This window comes from Podarcis melisellensis (assembly GCF_964234715.1).
Source record: "Podarcis melisellensis genome assembly, chromosome: 14".
Taxonomy (NCBI): domain Eukaryota; kingdom Metazoa; phylum Chordata; class Lepidosauria; order Squamata; family Lacertidae; genus Podarcis; species Podarcis melisellensis.
Window position 1 is genome coordinate 40122208 of NC_138546.1, and position 14534 is coordinate 40136741.

Below are 14534 nucleotides of genomic sequence, written 5' to 3' on the forward strand. Positions count from 1 at the left end.
GCCGCCGCTGTCGCTATGGCAACCGGGAAGTTGCCGGTCGGCAGGCAGAAAGGCACCGCCGCGCTCTCGGAGTTCTCGCGAGAGCCTAGGGGAAGCCGGTTCAGAGACAGAGGAGAGAGAAAGAGAGCGGGATCCAGCAAGTGGAGGCCGAGGCGCTCGCTCGCCCGCCCGCTCGCTCGCGAGGAGGAGGAGGAGGAGGAGGCGGAGGGCCTTTTCAAACCCGGCGGGGAAATGGCGGAGAACGACAAGTTCGAGGGGTCGGCGCCGTTGGGAGAAGCCGACGAGGCGGCCGCCAACGACCACGAGCGGCAGCAGGATGGAGAGGCGGGCGGAGCCGCCAGGCCGGAGAGCGGCGACGGCGCCAATGGCGTCAAAATGTGTGTTTCTGTGAGGGAGAAACGGGGCGGGGCGGCGGGCCAGGCCGGGAGGGGGGCGTGGGCAGCCCGCCTGGACCCGTTACCTGAGCGCGGGGATTCGGGGGGCCGCGCAGGCCTCGCGCCAGGCGGGTTTTGTGTTTTTTTGGGGGGGGGAGTGGTCCCTGCGCCATGGCGGGGTTGAGGCTTCGGGTTCCCCTCGTTAGTAACCATACCCGGCATTGTTTGGAGAGGGGCCGCTTGATGGGTGTGTTATGTGTGTGAGTGGGAGGGACAGAGGCTGGCTGGGCTGCCTGCGACTCTGGGATGGAAGAAATGCAAGGGAGGCACACGGTAGGCCGTCGTTGTGTTTCTTAAGCAGGAACAGAGATGAGGATGATGATGATGATGATGGAGCAGTTATTATTAGATTGGCTCAGGGTATAAGCTGCCACATGATGCGATGGCGGCTGCACAAATGAAAGACCATAAAAGGAAAACAAAAACAACACCATTGTAGTGATAAAGAGTAAGTCGGAGTCATGAAAGATGAAGAAATGGATCGAGAAGATTCATGAAGGGCAGAACCGTGTGGGAATGGGGTGTAACCCTGCACACACTTTACCTTGGACGAAGCCCTGTTTTCGCTTCATAGGGCTTAGTCCTGAGTCAACAGGTACAGGGTGTCCTTTGCACCCACAGTTGGTTTACAGCAAGGAGCCCCTTTGCACCTTTGAGATGGGCAGCTTGTTTTGTGGCAGAGGCCTTTTGTGGACTAGGACCCACGTTTGTTATTCCAGGTTGTCAAGATACGCAACAAACAAGGCCAGTGTCCACCAAATGCAAGAGGATACAGTCTGTGACTTTGCTATGCAAAGCCGCAACATGTATGCACAAGATAAGCACAGTAACCATTCACAACAAGAGCAATTGGTGATAACACCAGTCTATCAGTGTGTGTTCTTGTTACTAGTTGGTGAGTGTTAAAGGTCCTGCTTGAGAACTGCTAGGCCTGTCTGTTCCAAAGCAGGAGAAGTTTTGTTTTAAAAGAAACTTTAATCTCACATTTTCCAGCTTATAAAGTTTGGAACCCTTCTCTTCCAATGTCCTAATATCCCTAGGGTTAATTTAAGAAACCTCTAGTTTGCTGGATTATTATAAATAAATAGAATTTGTGGTTTTTGTGTGCATACTTTGTGACCTTTCCACTCTCTTCCTTTGGTGATTACGAAGAGCACGGAGAATGTGGCCCCACACTCACTGTAGTTGCTCATTGTAATAGATAGGAAATAAATTCCACACAGACAGGAGAGCCTTTTCACATATATAATTACTGTGTGGAATTCACTACCACAAGATGCATTGGTGGTCCCTAGCTGCATTCATTGAGGATAGGTCTACTTAAAGCTGTTGATCATGATAGCTGAATAGAACTTCCCAGTATGGCAAATACTAGATCAGGCATAGGCAAACTCGGCCCTCCTGATGTTTTTGGGACTACAACTCCCATCACCCCTAGCTAAAAGGACCAGTGGTCAGTGATGATGAGAATTGCAGTCCCAAAACATCTGGAGGGCCGAGTTTGCCTATGCCTGTACTAGATGGTGGGGAAAAATAGCAGTGAAGAGCGTTCATGTGCTGCTTTCAAGCTTCCAGGAGCTGGCCACTTTTGGAAACACAATTCTAGACCAGATGGACCATTAGTGAGAAGCAGCAGGGGGTCTTACTACATTTCTTCTTAGCCACTCTATAACTGGTTGCTGTAAAGGAATGCTTGGACTTCAGTCAAGTCACCTGTTCGGTTTCTGTGTTGAAAAATGAATCAAGTTAAGTTTATAGGTGTCATATTTGCTTTCTTAATAGCAGCAAACTTTTTCCACTTTTAACTTCTCCTGGAATGATGGCTTCACAGAATACAGTATACCTTTCCAGGCTTTTAAAGAGCTGCTCGTCTGGTCATATAATCTGGCAAGAAAGGGTACTGCAAGGCAGGGAACATTCAGGTCAAATGTTTTTGGTTTTCATCGAATCATCAAATTGGGTTTTGTATATGTCTTTTCCATTTATAGTGTATGGTGTGTAGTATTTGAAGATCACATAAGTGAATAGTAAAACTGTTTAGAATAGAAACTTTATGGCCAGCCTTTTAGTAGCTATGGTATATCTTTTTATTGTCTGAACTTGCGTTTGACAACATTAAAAGTGGCAATACTGGGGGAAGCCTTTTTTAAAGAAAGATACGCATATCTTTGTATCATTGCATTATCCCAATTCTTTGTTAATTTTATAATTGATTGGAAATAATATTAGGATCCCAGTGAAATATTTTTTCTATTCCTAGTTCATATTTATTGTTTGACCTGTTCATTTTTTTAATCCATCATATTCAGCAATAGTCAACATTGCAGAAGTTTAAAAAATGAGACCTTTTATGTTAATATTTTTATTCCATTAAACAATAATGTGAAATTATTTTTTAAAAAATTTATGACAAGCCCTCAATTAATTTGATGGCCGGTTCCATTCTTTTTTCATCTATCAATGATGGCGGTGGAGTTCTTATTGAAAAGAAGACTATCTAGAGGAATGGCTATATCTCCAGTTTCTGTGGGAAACCCCCTGTGTTTTATTCAGTTATTCTAATAATACCACATGTAATCCTATGAATTTCCTGTAAAATCTGTGAATTGGTCCCTTTCTTGATGATTGATTGATTTGTGATTGATTGATTTGTGAAGCTTTTCCAATTGCACTTTGCTTAGGAATTGATTTTGGTAGGGAAGCTGTAGTTGTACTTGACCTCAAATATTACTGTTTCAGAATCCCCCCCCCCCGCCTTTATAACGTTTGTTTAGTGTTCAGCTATCACACAGTTCACTTTTGTTGGATTACCTAAGAACTTTCAAAGTTGTTCCTAATTGACCATTAGATAACAATTGCAGTTATTTTAGTCCTAGTGCTTAAATTCCTCTGGATTTTTCCTAGCTTGGTCAGGCACAGACCTGTCCAAATTGGGTGGTTCCCTTATCAATCCTTTGTTGTTATTTAGAAATATTCTCCTGTGAGCAATTGGCCTTTGTGTGGGTTAGAGTGTACAGACTTGTGATTGTGCACTTTCAGGTGGAAAAAGTGTACAGATTGACAGCGTGGATATGGGGCTATGTGATCCCCCTGTTAATATGGATCATTTTCAAAAGATGTTGGAGAAAGTGATTTTCAGGTGTTTTGTACACTGCTCAGGCTGTGTGTGCAATTCGGCCTTGTACATTAGTACCAGAAGTTACAAGCTCACAAACATTTTCACTAGCCTGGTTTTTCCTCCTTAGAGGGACTGGCAGATGGAGCACCCTGTCCCCCCTTTGCCAGTCCCCTCTACAACTGAAAAGCAGGCTAAATATAAATGTGGTGGGTTGGCACAGGGAGCATAGAGCAGTCCCTGCCTCCACCACTAAACTGCTTGGTTTCCTTGTTAGGCACATATTCTGTACACCTAGCTTGGAAACTGAGCAGCATGGTGATGGAAAGAAGGAGCATTCCTTCACTCCATGCTCATGTCCTGCTTGTGGGCTATGAACAGGATGCCACACTAAATGGTCCTTTGGTCTAATGATGTATCGGACATGGATGTATTATTTTGGTTTCTGTGCTTGACACACATGAGGGGTTTTGCCCTCCTCCACAGCTAGCATGGAAACACAGGAAGCTGCCCAAGGTCGGATATCTTTCTCCATGGAGCCTGCTTCCTTTCTGTGGTGGTTGAGAAGGGCAGTGGGCTGCTGGAGGCAGCTTGAAGTTTTTGTCTCTTCTGGCAGTCTGCTCACTTTTCTAGATGAAATACATTGCCACCCATGGCAGCCAGTTTAGTGGTCAGAAACATGACCAGCATAAGTCTTCATTACATTGCCTGGGCACATGCGTAGTCACTAAGCAGAGAATTATCAAACTGGCAAATAAGTGTTGATGCTGACTGATGTTAATAGAAGACCATATATGTTGACAGGGCAATGTAAAAAATATGTTCTTCATGCATGTCAGTTTGGGCACCCACAACCTGTACACCAGCAGAGATTTCTGTTGCTGAATTGTATGCTAAAGAAAGTTCCTGCTTTGTAAACAAGTGTTGCTGTCTTCAGGCATTCTGATCCTCTTAAGCGTGGCAAAACTGAAATAGTTCCCTTCATAAGAAACCTGAGTAACTTTTGACTGAGTGTTGTGGTCTTATATTGTCTCAGTTGTGTATTCTAGTTTGTAGAAGGAACTGCTGGTTTAATCCTACTGGAAATGAAAGTAAAGATATGGTTGAGTGACCTATGTGCAGTTGTTAACATTGTCTCTTAGTGAGGGAAAAGTGTAACACTCTGAATGCATTAGGACCTAGATGAAAATTATTGCTTTCATTTAATCAGTCTCTCTAGTCATGGAAACTGGACAGAGATGCCAGCCAATAAGGAGATGATCATGGGCTTCATGTGATGCTACATGCATCTTTGCATTTGCACATGCAGGTTTATTTGGTTTTTAAATAGCAGCCACAGGGATCCCCAATCCAGATTGGGACCAATGCACAGCTGGATGAGGAGTTAACCCTTTCTTTCCTGTGCAGGGTCTTGCCAAAATCATTCCTGGGAAGCTGTTTTTGGCATAAATATAATTTTTTTTCATGGGGGGACTTAGTCCCTCCCCCTCCCCACTCATACTACAGTTCCAATTTTGGATCCACTCCCATGCCTGCTGCTTTAAAACATATGCACACAGGTGTGAAGGTATTACCCTGAATATGTGTCATTTGTCCCTGTGATAGGTGCTACTTTGGGCTTTACATTTTGTCATAAAGACTTGATAGAATTATATACTTAAAAGCAAACTAATATTCTTATTTTTTCCCTTCCTCACATGCAGGGAAAATGATGAAACAGGAAAGGATGAGAGACCACCTGTGAAATCAAAGTATACTTCAAAGCCTAAGGCAATCCCGTCTCTTGGACACAGGAATAGATTCCATCCTTACACAAAGGAGAAGGGTGCAGGCACTGGAGAAAAGAAGACCCTTAACCGTAACAGAGTATTCATTAGCAACATCCCATATGATATGAAATGGCAGTCTATTAAAGATCTTATGAGAGAGAAAGGTAACTTGCTCCTTGCAGCCGGCTTCTCACAGGAATGAGACAAACTCAGATATCTGGAATACTGTGAAACACACAGTTTTGGTTTGTCCTTTTCAACTTCTGCTTGTTATGTCTACTTTCCCCCTCTCTTTCACTGGAGACATTTGCATTGCAGGATAGTATCAGTAAACAAATGAAGTATCCACAGTCTCCTTCCATTCTTGTATGATAGTAGGTAGCCTAGAGAATATGCATGCCCTCATGAACCTTTAAAGGGACTGCGTTATGTCTAGGTGTAGTTCTGAATATAAGCAAAATTTAGTGTGCTTTTAAAGTATGAATGAAAAGATGTCCTTCAAAAGATGTTTCTGTATTTTTCTTGGTGGAATCTGGCTGTAGAATTCTCTGTCTGCATTGTCACTTCTGCCATGACTTGTCTGTCTGGAGCTCTATATCACGTTTGTTACTACAGTTGTAGTTTTTTGAATGCCCCAAACTTCTTGCCATGGGCATGTCTGGGGTGGAAGAAATCCCAATCCATGAACTGTCAAAAGTTGGTTTTGAATTAACTGGAAAAAATGATTGCTTCAAAATCATGCAAAGAACATTTGGTTTCTAGGCTTTAAAAATAAATAAATAAAACAAACCTTTAACTGTGCTAGGTGTATCTGTTGTAAGGTGACGTGACTTATATGATTTGGTTTATGCAATGAAACCTTAGAAAGTGTGTGGCTTGCTGTGAAATTTTTTGACTTTTGTAAATTGGTTATTCTATTGAAGGCAACCTCTTTACTATTTGAAGCTATTCAGGTAGAAAGTCACCTTAAAACAGCTGTTGTTAGCAGGATGACAAATGTCACTGAAAGTGTTATTGTTGATGTCCTTAATTGAGAGGTGAAGGGACTATTTGTATATCTGAACTTGTTCACCAACTATATCATACTGGCCAAAATATGATCTGTAGTATGAATTAGGTTAAATATAGTTGTTTTTCTTTAGCTTTTGAGAATGTGGCTGTTGCATATTCCTGAAAATTAGCTAAATTATATAGACCTTGACAGGAGGTATGTTGGTCTGGTTTTGATTGTTGGTGAATAATAGGTGCTTCTTCGTAGAGTTGTGCACAGGGACACAGCAAAGCAAGACATTGGTGTTTAAATGCATTGTCTCTTGGTATTTTCCCTTTGTATGTCTTATGTAGTTGGTGAGGTTACATACGTGGAGCTGTTTAAGGATGCAGAAGGAAAATCAAGGGTAAGTGCCGTGGGCAATCATCTGCTAGAGGTTTAATGTTCCTCAGCAGTTTTACTTTTGTTTAATACTTGTACCAGTAATTGGAAAGTAAGTTTCATTTTTTTTCATTGATGTTATTACAGACTGAGGTTTCTGTATCAGATACAGCTTTGTCAACTTTCATATAAACTGGTGTAGTTGGATGCAAGGGGAAAGCTCTCTAATATGTGTCTAAATAAATGGCATTTACCTAATTCATTTAAAACAGCAGCTCTCGTTAGGATTTCTGGTGTGTTCAGATGTGTTTTAAGTTGAGCATTGGAAAAAATATCACTGAAATGATAAATTTAAGTGTAGCATTCTAATCTGAGGCTTGAGTATAAACATATGTTTTGATGAGCCTAAAAGATTGCAGGACTTCTTCTGGATTATTGAACTTGTCTAGGTCTTTTCAAAAATGGAATGGAAGGAGTTGGTTGTTAGGCAGTGGATTGCCAGCAATGAGGGAGGCAGTTCAGTGCAAAGAATGTTAAAAGCTGCTTTGTGTCTGTCTTCTTAAAAAGGTCAAACGTTCAAACTATAGTAAGTCTGAGCCTGCTGTGTGAACAAGAGAATGCAGGTTTGACTCGAACGTAAGCAATTAAACCTGTTGGGTGTCTGGTTTTTTCCCTTTGAAAATTTTATTTAAATGTTTTTTTTGTTCGGCCTGTGGGAATGTGTCAAAGAATAAAACAAAAATAGACCTAAACTGGTTGCTTTATTTTTATTGAATAGTAGTGCTGAAAAAAAAGCAACCAAACTGCTTCTCCTTTGAGATATGGAGAAGATACCAGCAGTTGTTAAGTAATATAATTGCAGTCATTTTTCTGGAAAACCTGAGTATTGCACTTTAAGATAATCATCCACTTTTGGTTATCCTGCTCAGTTTTTTCCTTTAGTTGGTCATGGGAATTTGTATATCATTTTCACATTCTATTTCTGGTTTGGCTAAAAAAAAGTCAGAGTTTAAAAAAACTGACCATCTGTGTCTATATAACGAATGTTAAATAAATAAACTTTGTAATGTATATGCAAGGTGGTAGGAGAAATAACTAGCTTAATGTTGCTCTTCCCACTCCAAAACTACATTCTTCATTCAGCATGTCTGTTTTTGTTCAGTTTGTCTGAAATGTTAAAATACTTCATTGCAACTGCATTTACTAAATCAACTTTATTTTTTCCTTCTTCCATGTTGGCAAATCTTCACATGGCTATAGGGTTGTGGGTAAGTGTTCCTTTGTGTTTTTCCTTTGTTTTCCCCTAGTTTTTAAATGTATTTTAATAACAATTTTAAAAGTTAATCACACAAACCAAAACATCATTATTTTGTTTCATCCAGTGTTGTTGAATTCAAAGATGAAGAATTTGTAAAGAAGGCACTGGAAACTATGAATAAATATGACCTAAATGGAAGACCATTGAACATAAAAGAGGTATGCTTGTAGTTTTTGCAGCTTTGATGCAGAGTATTGAAAGAGTTTTGGAATTCTTTTAAAATAGCAGAACAAACTGTATAGAGTTATTAAATGCCCTCACAGATACTTCCACACAGTAACAACAACCATACTTCATTTCAAAGCAACCAATGATATCAAAAGTGCCAATTTTCTCTCAGAATGACAAATACATTCAATTCCTACTCCTTGTTTCCATTACCTGTAGCTTTTAAATGGATTAGATATGCTGCAGCCCCAGACTGCTTGTCTAGGGAACTGTTGAGGCACTTGTATAATTAAAACTTCAGATAAGACTGCTATACTGACATGAGTTGCTTAGGTTGGGGATCTACATCCTACTGATATTCTTGAGTCTTAAAATATGCCTTTCCCCCTACAAGATTAGATCTGTAGTTGGATGAACAATCACCTTTAAGTCTGGGGAATTTGCTGTGTGGCTCTGATGTGTATCATGTTCAGATTGCCTTGCTGTGGGAGCGATAAGGGAGGAATAAAATGTGTCAGCATTTTCATTTGCCTGTATGAGTGTTCCAGTCTGAACCATGATGTCAGAGAGTTATGCTTTCTACGTTTGATATTAACAGAGAGCACCAAGATAATTGAATTTGGTTTTTGAAAGAACATGTTAGGCTGACAGATTTCTACTTGTCCATAGGCTAGGTAACAGCATATGAAGTGGCAGTGCACACTTGTCTCAACCCTCATCTGAAAGGACCACCTCTAGAGGTGAGGGAGCCAGGTCTCCATGTACATGAAGTACTTATTCCTTCTGCCGCCGCTGATAAGGATGCTAACTGCTCTGTTGTGATACTGTGAAATTTCAGAAAGAAAGTACTGTTACCATTTCCCCCCCTGTGATTTGGGATTAACAGATGTATACTCTATTACTAAATTTGTTGTAGGATCCGGATGGTGAGCATGCTCGCAGGGCGTTGCAGCGTGGGAGTGGACCCTACACGGGAGGACATGGCCCAGAAATATCACCTGGCTTGATGAATTTGCCACCTTCTATTATTAATAATCCAAACATTCCTCCCGAGATTATTAGCAGTCTGCAGGCTGGCAGGCTTGGGTCCACCATTTTTGTTGCCAATGTAAGTATAAATACATACTGGCTGTGCATTGCTTCATTTTGAAGCAAAACATCAAGTCTACTTAGCACAGCACAAGTGATTTTTCTTAGCCGACAGTATTCATGCCTATTTTAACAGGGCTTTAAACATGGTTGCATCTCATCGGAGGGTGGTTTCGTGTATCTAAACTGCAATATACATATTTTCCCCAACTTGGTGCCCTGCAGGTATTTTGGACTACAGCTCGCATCAGCTTCATCAAGTTGTAATTCAAAATATCTGGAGGCCACCAGGTTGGAGAAAGCTATTTTAGGACCTCCAACTTAAATTTTTATGCTGCTCTGCAATTCTTGAAACCCTTTTCAATAAACCTGTTCTGTGAGCTGAGTATGCATATGAATAATTTTCTCTAAAGTAGCCAGTTTTAAAATCAGTACATGGTTTTTTGTTTACTCTTCCCCAACTAGATACTGTTGGATTATGTGCTCAGTGTACTGCATTCCTTTTGATAGCTTTTAGTTGAATTGTTACTTTTCGTCAGAACTAAATTGTTCATCAGCATGTTGAAAAAATGGAAGGAAAGAACATGTATGTGACCAACGATTTATTTACATCTCTGATAACTAATACTTCAGTTTTGGCAATCTTCCATGTATCTGTCACCACTACAGAAAATACACACACACACACATATGAATATGAGAGAGCGAGCGAGCTATACTTAAGCTATGTGTAGAGTTTGCCCCTGTGCTAAAACAAAAATCCTGTTTTGTAAGGCAAAATTGTGTTGGTTTGTTTCATGGAAACTTTCTTTTTTAGCTTGACTTCAAAGTTGGCTGGAAGAAATTAAAGGAAGTGTTCAGCATTGCTGGGACTGTAAAACGTGCAGATATTAAAGAAGACAAAGATGGAAAGAGTCGAGGAATGGGAACAGTGACTTTTGAGCAGCCAATCGAAGCTGTTCAGGCAATATGTATCCTGACAAGAGTTGGGGAGTGACTGGGCCTGATTAAAGGAGTATGTTGTCAAGTGTGGGTTAAATAGGAATGCATTATTTTCTGTCTACATTATATTTGACTTGTATGTTTGTGTGAATATAGGTGAGTTCTTCAACAAAGCAATTGATAACTTTTCTGTTTGTAGTATATTTGATCATGTACATTTTCCCTTGATATACTAACTGTATTACTGCTAGTATATTCAGGAGATTGACGGTAACACCATGGTTACATTGGAGTAGGGATAACATAGAATTGGGGGAATGATAATGTTAAGGGGAGAACTTGAAGCCCAAAGTCATCTTCCTCTATTGGAACAAAGTGGCTCATGGCATTAGAGATTCTGAGAATGATGCTTATCACCAATAAAATACAAAATATACCCTATTTTATGGTGGCAGCTGATGCACCCTAGAACTGAAAACCTGAAGAATTTGGCAAGCACAGTTAGACTATATGGAAAATCAGTGTGACTGACTTGTTCAGTCCCTAGACCATTGTTTACTTGCAGAATTATTTCACACTTGTTTTCTTATTGAAAAATACTGGTCTGGCAATAGAGAACTACTTAAACCATTGTTAATTGTGACTTACAAGCAATGATGTGCTTTAAGGATAATATTTCCCCATTTTGCCATTACTTTTAGGTAACTAATTCTTTAGTAAGTGTTTGTAATTTGAGTTCAACAGTGCTCATGTTATTGGGGGAGAGATAGGAGGGCCATTAATGAAATTCACAAGTGCCCCCCACCTCTTGATCCTCTATCGTTTTAGCTATATAATCTCCCCTACCCCCCAAAAAACCTGATAGTCTTGTTAAAAAAAAAAAAAGGAGCTAAGGATTCTGCTCGCATCTCACTGTCCCCACTGTATTTGAATAGTGGGGTGCAAATTGAATACTTTAGTACAATAGGAGATAAGACAACTATTCAGAAAAGTACATGGATAGTATATAGTAGGATTGTACTGTTTAGTTGATTTTACAGATTTAAAAAGTGGTCCGGTCTAACTCATATAGCAGATTTTAAAGTCATTATTTATCAAAGCCACAGTCAGTAGTCATAATCTTGGAGGCATTCCAAAGCAGAATTCTTCTAAAATGGTGCTTGCTGTAATGAATTTGGACCACTATTTTACATGCATGCATATAAATGCAAATTTAATTGACAAGACCCCTAAGATGAAGCTATTGGATGACAGTCTAGAGTGCGAGTGTGTTTGTAAGATCACCTGTGCAGCTTAACATATTATCAGTGGGTGTAAGGTTCCTTGACTTTATGTTCAGCTATGTTCAATGGACAATTTCTGTTTGATAGACCCATGCATGTAAAAATGGTGAGTTGTTCATTTGTTTTGCCCATGGTAGCTGAGACAAACCGCTACAATGTTCTAAAAGTCTTTGTCTGTTGTTAGGATGACAAATCAATTCCTCACGATGATTTCCGTGTAGCAGACAGCAAAACACCACAGCTACCTCGTGAGTATTCACTCTTTTTTAATGCTGCCTGTTAATATAGGCATAGGTACCATTTTGAAGCTTAGCAGAATTGTCCCTGCCTTCCAACTGTTTCGAAATACCGAGAACCTTATGGAGTGATCTTTGTTTTCAAAGGTGGTCTTGGAGGAATTGGAATGGGACTTGGACCTGGCGGGCAGCCCATAAGTGCAACCCAACTGAGCATGGGTGGTGGTGGAATGGGAAGTGTGGCTCCTGGAGGTCAGTATGTTTTCCTCTTCTCAATGTCATCATCAATCTTTATTACGGTCCAGAGACCCAAGAAATCTTTACAAAGCAATACACAATTCATACATCCTACCTCCAGGTTAAACAAGCATATTGTTCTGAATATAGGGATCATTTGTTCTTGCAACCACCGATAGAAACTTTGCCACTGCTAATGTTCTAGCATTTGTCCGGTCTTCCAATAGGAACCTGACATAATAGTGAGCCTTTGATTTTCCTGGGAAAGGTGCCAGCAAGAGTAGTATCAGTTCAGCCCTGGCTTGCTCATATTTTGCACAATGCAACAAAATATGTTTTATGTCTTCTCAATGTTTTCTTGCCTTGGAGTGAGGGAGATATTTCCTGGAGTACCATAGAAGTCTTTAAATGTATTGTAACTCATATTTAAATGTTAATTGTTTTTTTCCTTATACCTTTAAAAGTGCCTGTTCAGCACCAAGCTTTTCTCGTTTGGTTCTTCCAATTTTTTTTTTTTAAGTTCTTACATCTTATCCTATTTTTAACTGCTGCTATGATTCCTCACTAGGTTATGATATATTTTGTTGCTATATTGCATTGGTGTTATTGCAAACCTCGCTGGGAGCTGTTCAGCTGAAGGGTAGAGTGGCATAAAGATATACTTAATAGCTCACCTGTAAATCTGTTTATTTGAAGGAATGGGAGTGGATGGTCCAGGCTTTGGAGGAATGAACAGAATGGGTGGAGGTAGGCACGTTCCCCAGTTACTTTGTTCCTATACAAAATTTATGAATTTAGTAAAATGCTCTTTGCTTACGGTTCAGGTGTTGGCGGATTTGGTGGCATGAAAGGGATGGCAAACATGGGAGGATTTGGCGGAGTCAACCGAATGGGAGGTAGGTGACTATTTGCTCTTAAAATGTACAGCTGTTCCAGTGTATCTAGAAGTATTGTAAAACTAAAAAATAAAATCTATTTCTAGGAATGGGCAGTGTGGATGATTTCCGAGGAAATATTGGCAGTGGAATGACTGGTGGCATAGGAACAGGCATGGGGGGCATGGCAACAGGTATGGGAGGTAAATTAATCAGTTTTTTAAATTACTCTGTGTTTGCAGTTGTAGCCCAGTTATTTGAAAGATACAATCTTTGATTTAAGAGCTTAAGATCAATGATGTGGAAACGGACATTTAGTTTTAAAAAGGCTTCTGTAAAACATAAACTTAAACTATCAGTTGTGAAGCACAGTGTGCTTTCCCACTCCCTTTTGAAAACTAGAGTGTGTGAATATTCTCCTGGATGTGTTTATAAATTTATTTTCATTGGAGTTAATGTACTACAAGCAAACCGGCAAGCAAACTTTCAGCAGGGATGCCTAATTGTTGAGTTTAACCAAAGGCTTCATTTTGCTTGCTTGCTTGCAGCATACCACCTTTCTAAAAGGTGATTTAAATCCTCTGAGCTTAATACAAATTAAACAAAGATTAAGAATTTGTTAACTTGATAAAATGCCATATTTCATGTTCTTGACCAGAGCTTCTATCAAAAGCTCAAGTTAACTGTTGCATAAAAGCTGAAGGTTTTAATGGGGAGTGTGCAAGCCCAGGTGTATTTATGGTGGTAATGCCCCTTGATATTCTCATTCTGGGACAAAGTTATTAAGAAAATGATCATAATTAGTGGACACAATATTGTCAACCCCCAAAGTTTTGTCACCTATTTTTGATGACATTATTTACATTAATCTAAGGACTTGGTAACACTTTGGCTGGCTCAGCCCAAAGGACCCTTTCTTAACAGTGGTATACAGTTGACCTAGTGTTGTGTAACTTGCTTTTTCACACAAATGAAAGAGAGCCCTGTCCCATATTAGACTATGCACACACATTTGGAATAATGAGTAATAAACAATGAATTTGACAAGAACTTATAATTGGAAATGGACTGAGGTATTCTTATCCAATGATCTCTCATAATGTTGATGTAAATGTTCTCTCTCTATTTTCTGTTACTCTTATTAGCTTTATGCCAGTATCCCTAGTTTTTCCATAAGGGAACCTGGTGGCCATGTACAAATAGATTTATTTTATTTTGTTTTGTATTTGTTTGTTTTTGTTTGTTGAGTACTGTATTAAAAAAACCCCTGAAGGGCTTATCTGCTACATGCCTGTGCACAGAGACAATGAACGTAGATGTGATGTCAAAAACAGGACTTTGCATTTCACATGCAGTTTTTTAAAATTGGAAGAGGCTGCTTCTTAGCGGGATTCAAGCAGGCAAGGAGGGGTAATTTAGCTTCTCCACAGCTTTGATATTGAGGAAGATCTCTCTTTTGAAGCTGAAATTTGGAGCTGGTTGGAAGTCTCTCATTGTTGACAGTGCTTGATGCCATGCTGCTGCCTCCAAAACTACCTCAGCTCCTGGGATCCTAGAGGAGAACATTTGAGGCTGCATTATATTGGCATCCTCCACTGATCCTGTGAGAGGGATCTACTACAAAAAAATTATAGCAACTCTTATAGAATTCTGAATCTCACATTTGTAGCAATCGGGGAACGGAAATGAGTCTTGC

General features: G+C 40.0%; 1 protein-coding gene across 1 annotated transcript in view; it reads left to right on the plus strand.

Moving 5' to 3' along the window:
* MYEF2 (myelin expression factor 2) overlaps positions 1-14534 on the plus strand; it is a 21463-nt gene continuing 6929 nt past the window's right edge. Inside the window, exons 1-13 of the mRNA XM_081888842.1 lie at positions 1-377; positions 5253-5482; positions 6663-6715; positions 7951-7958; positions 8073-8166; positions 9093-9284; positions 10083-10236; positions 11547-11596; positions 11675-11738; positions 11874-11978; positions 12660-12710; positions 12788-12859; positions 12946-13041. Of these exons, the coding sequence (XP_081744968.1) occupies positions 16-377; positions 5253-5482; positions 6663-6715; positions 7951-7958; positions 8073-8166; positions 9093-9284; positions 10083-10236; positions 11547-11596; positions 11675-11738; positions 11874-11978; positions 12660-12710; positions 12788-12859; positions 12946-13041 (1531 nt within the window). The 5' untranslated portion in view covers positions 1-15. The remainder of the gene's footprint in view (positions 378-5252; positions 5483-6662; positions 6716-7950; positions 7959-8072; positions 8167-9092; positions 9285-10082; positions 10237-11546; positions 11597-11674; positions 11739-11873; positions 11979-12659; positions 12711-12787; positions 12860-12945; positions 13042-14534) is intronic.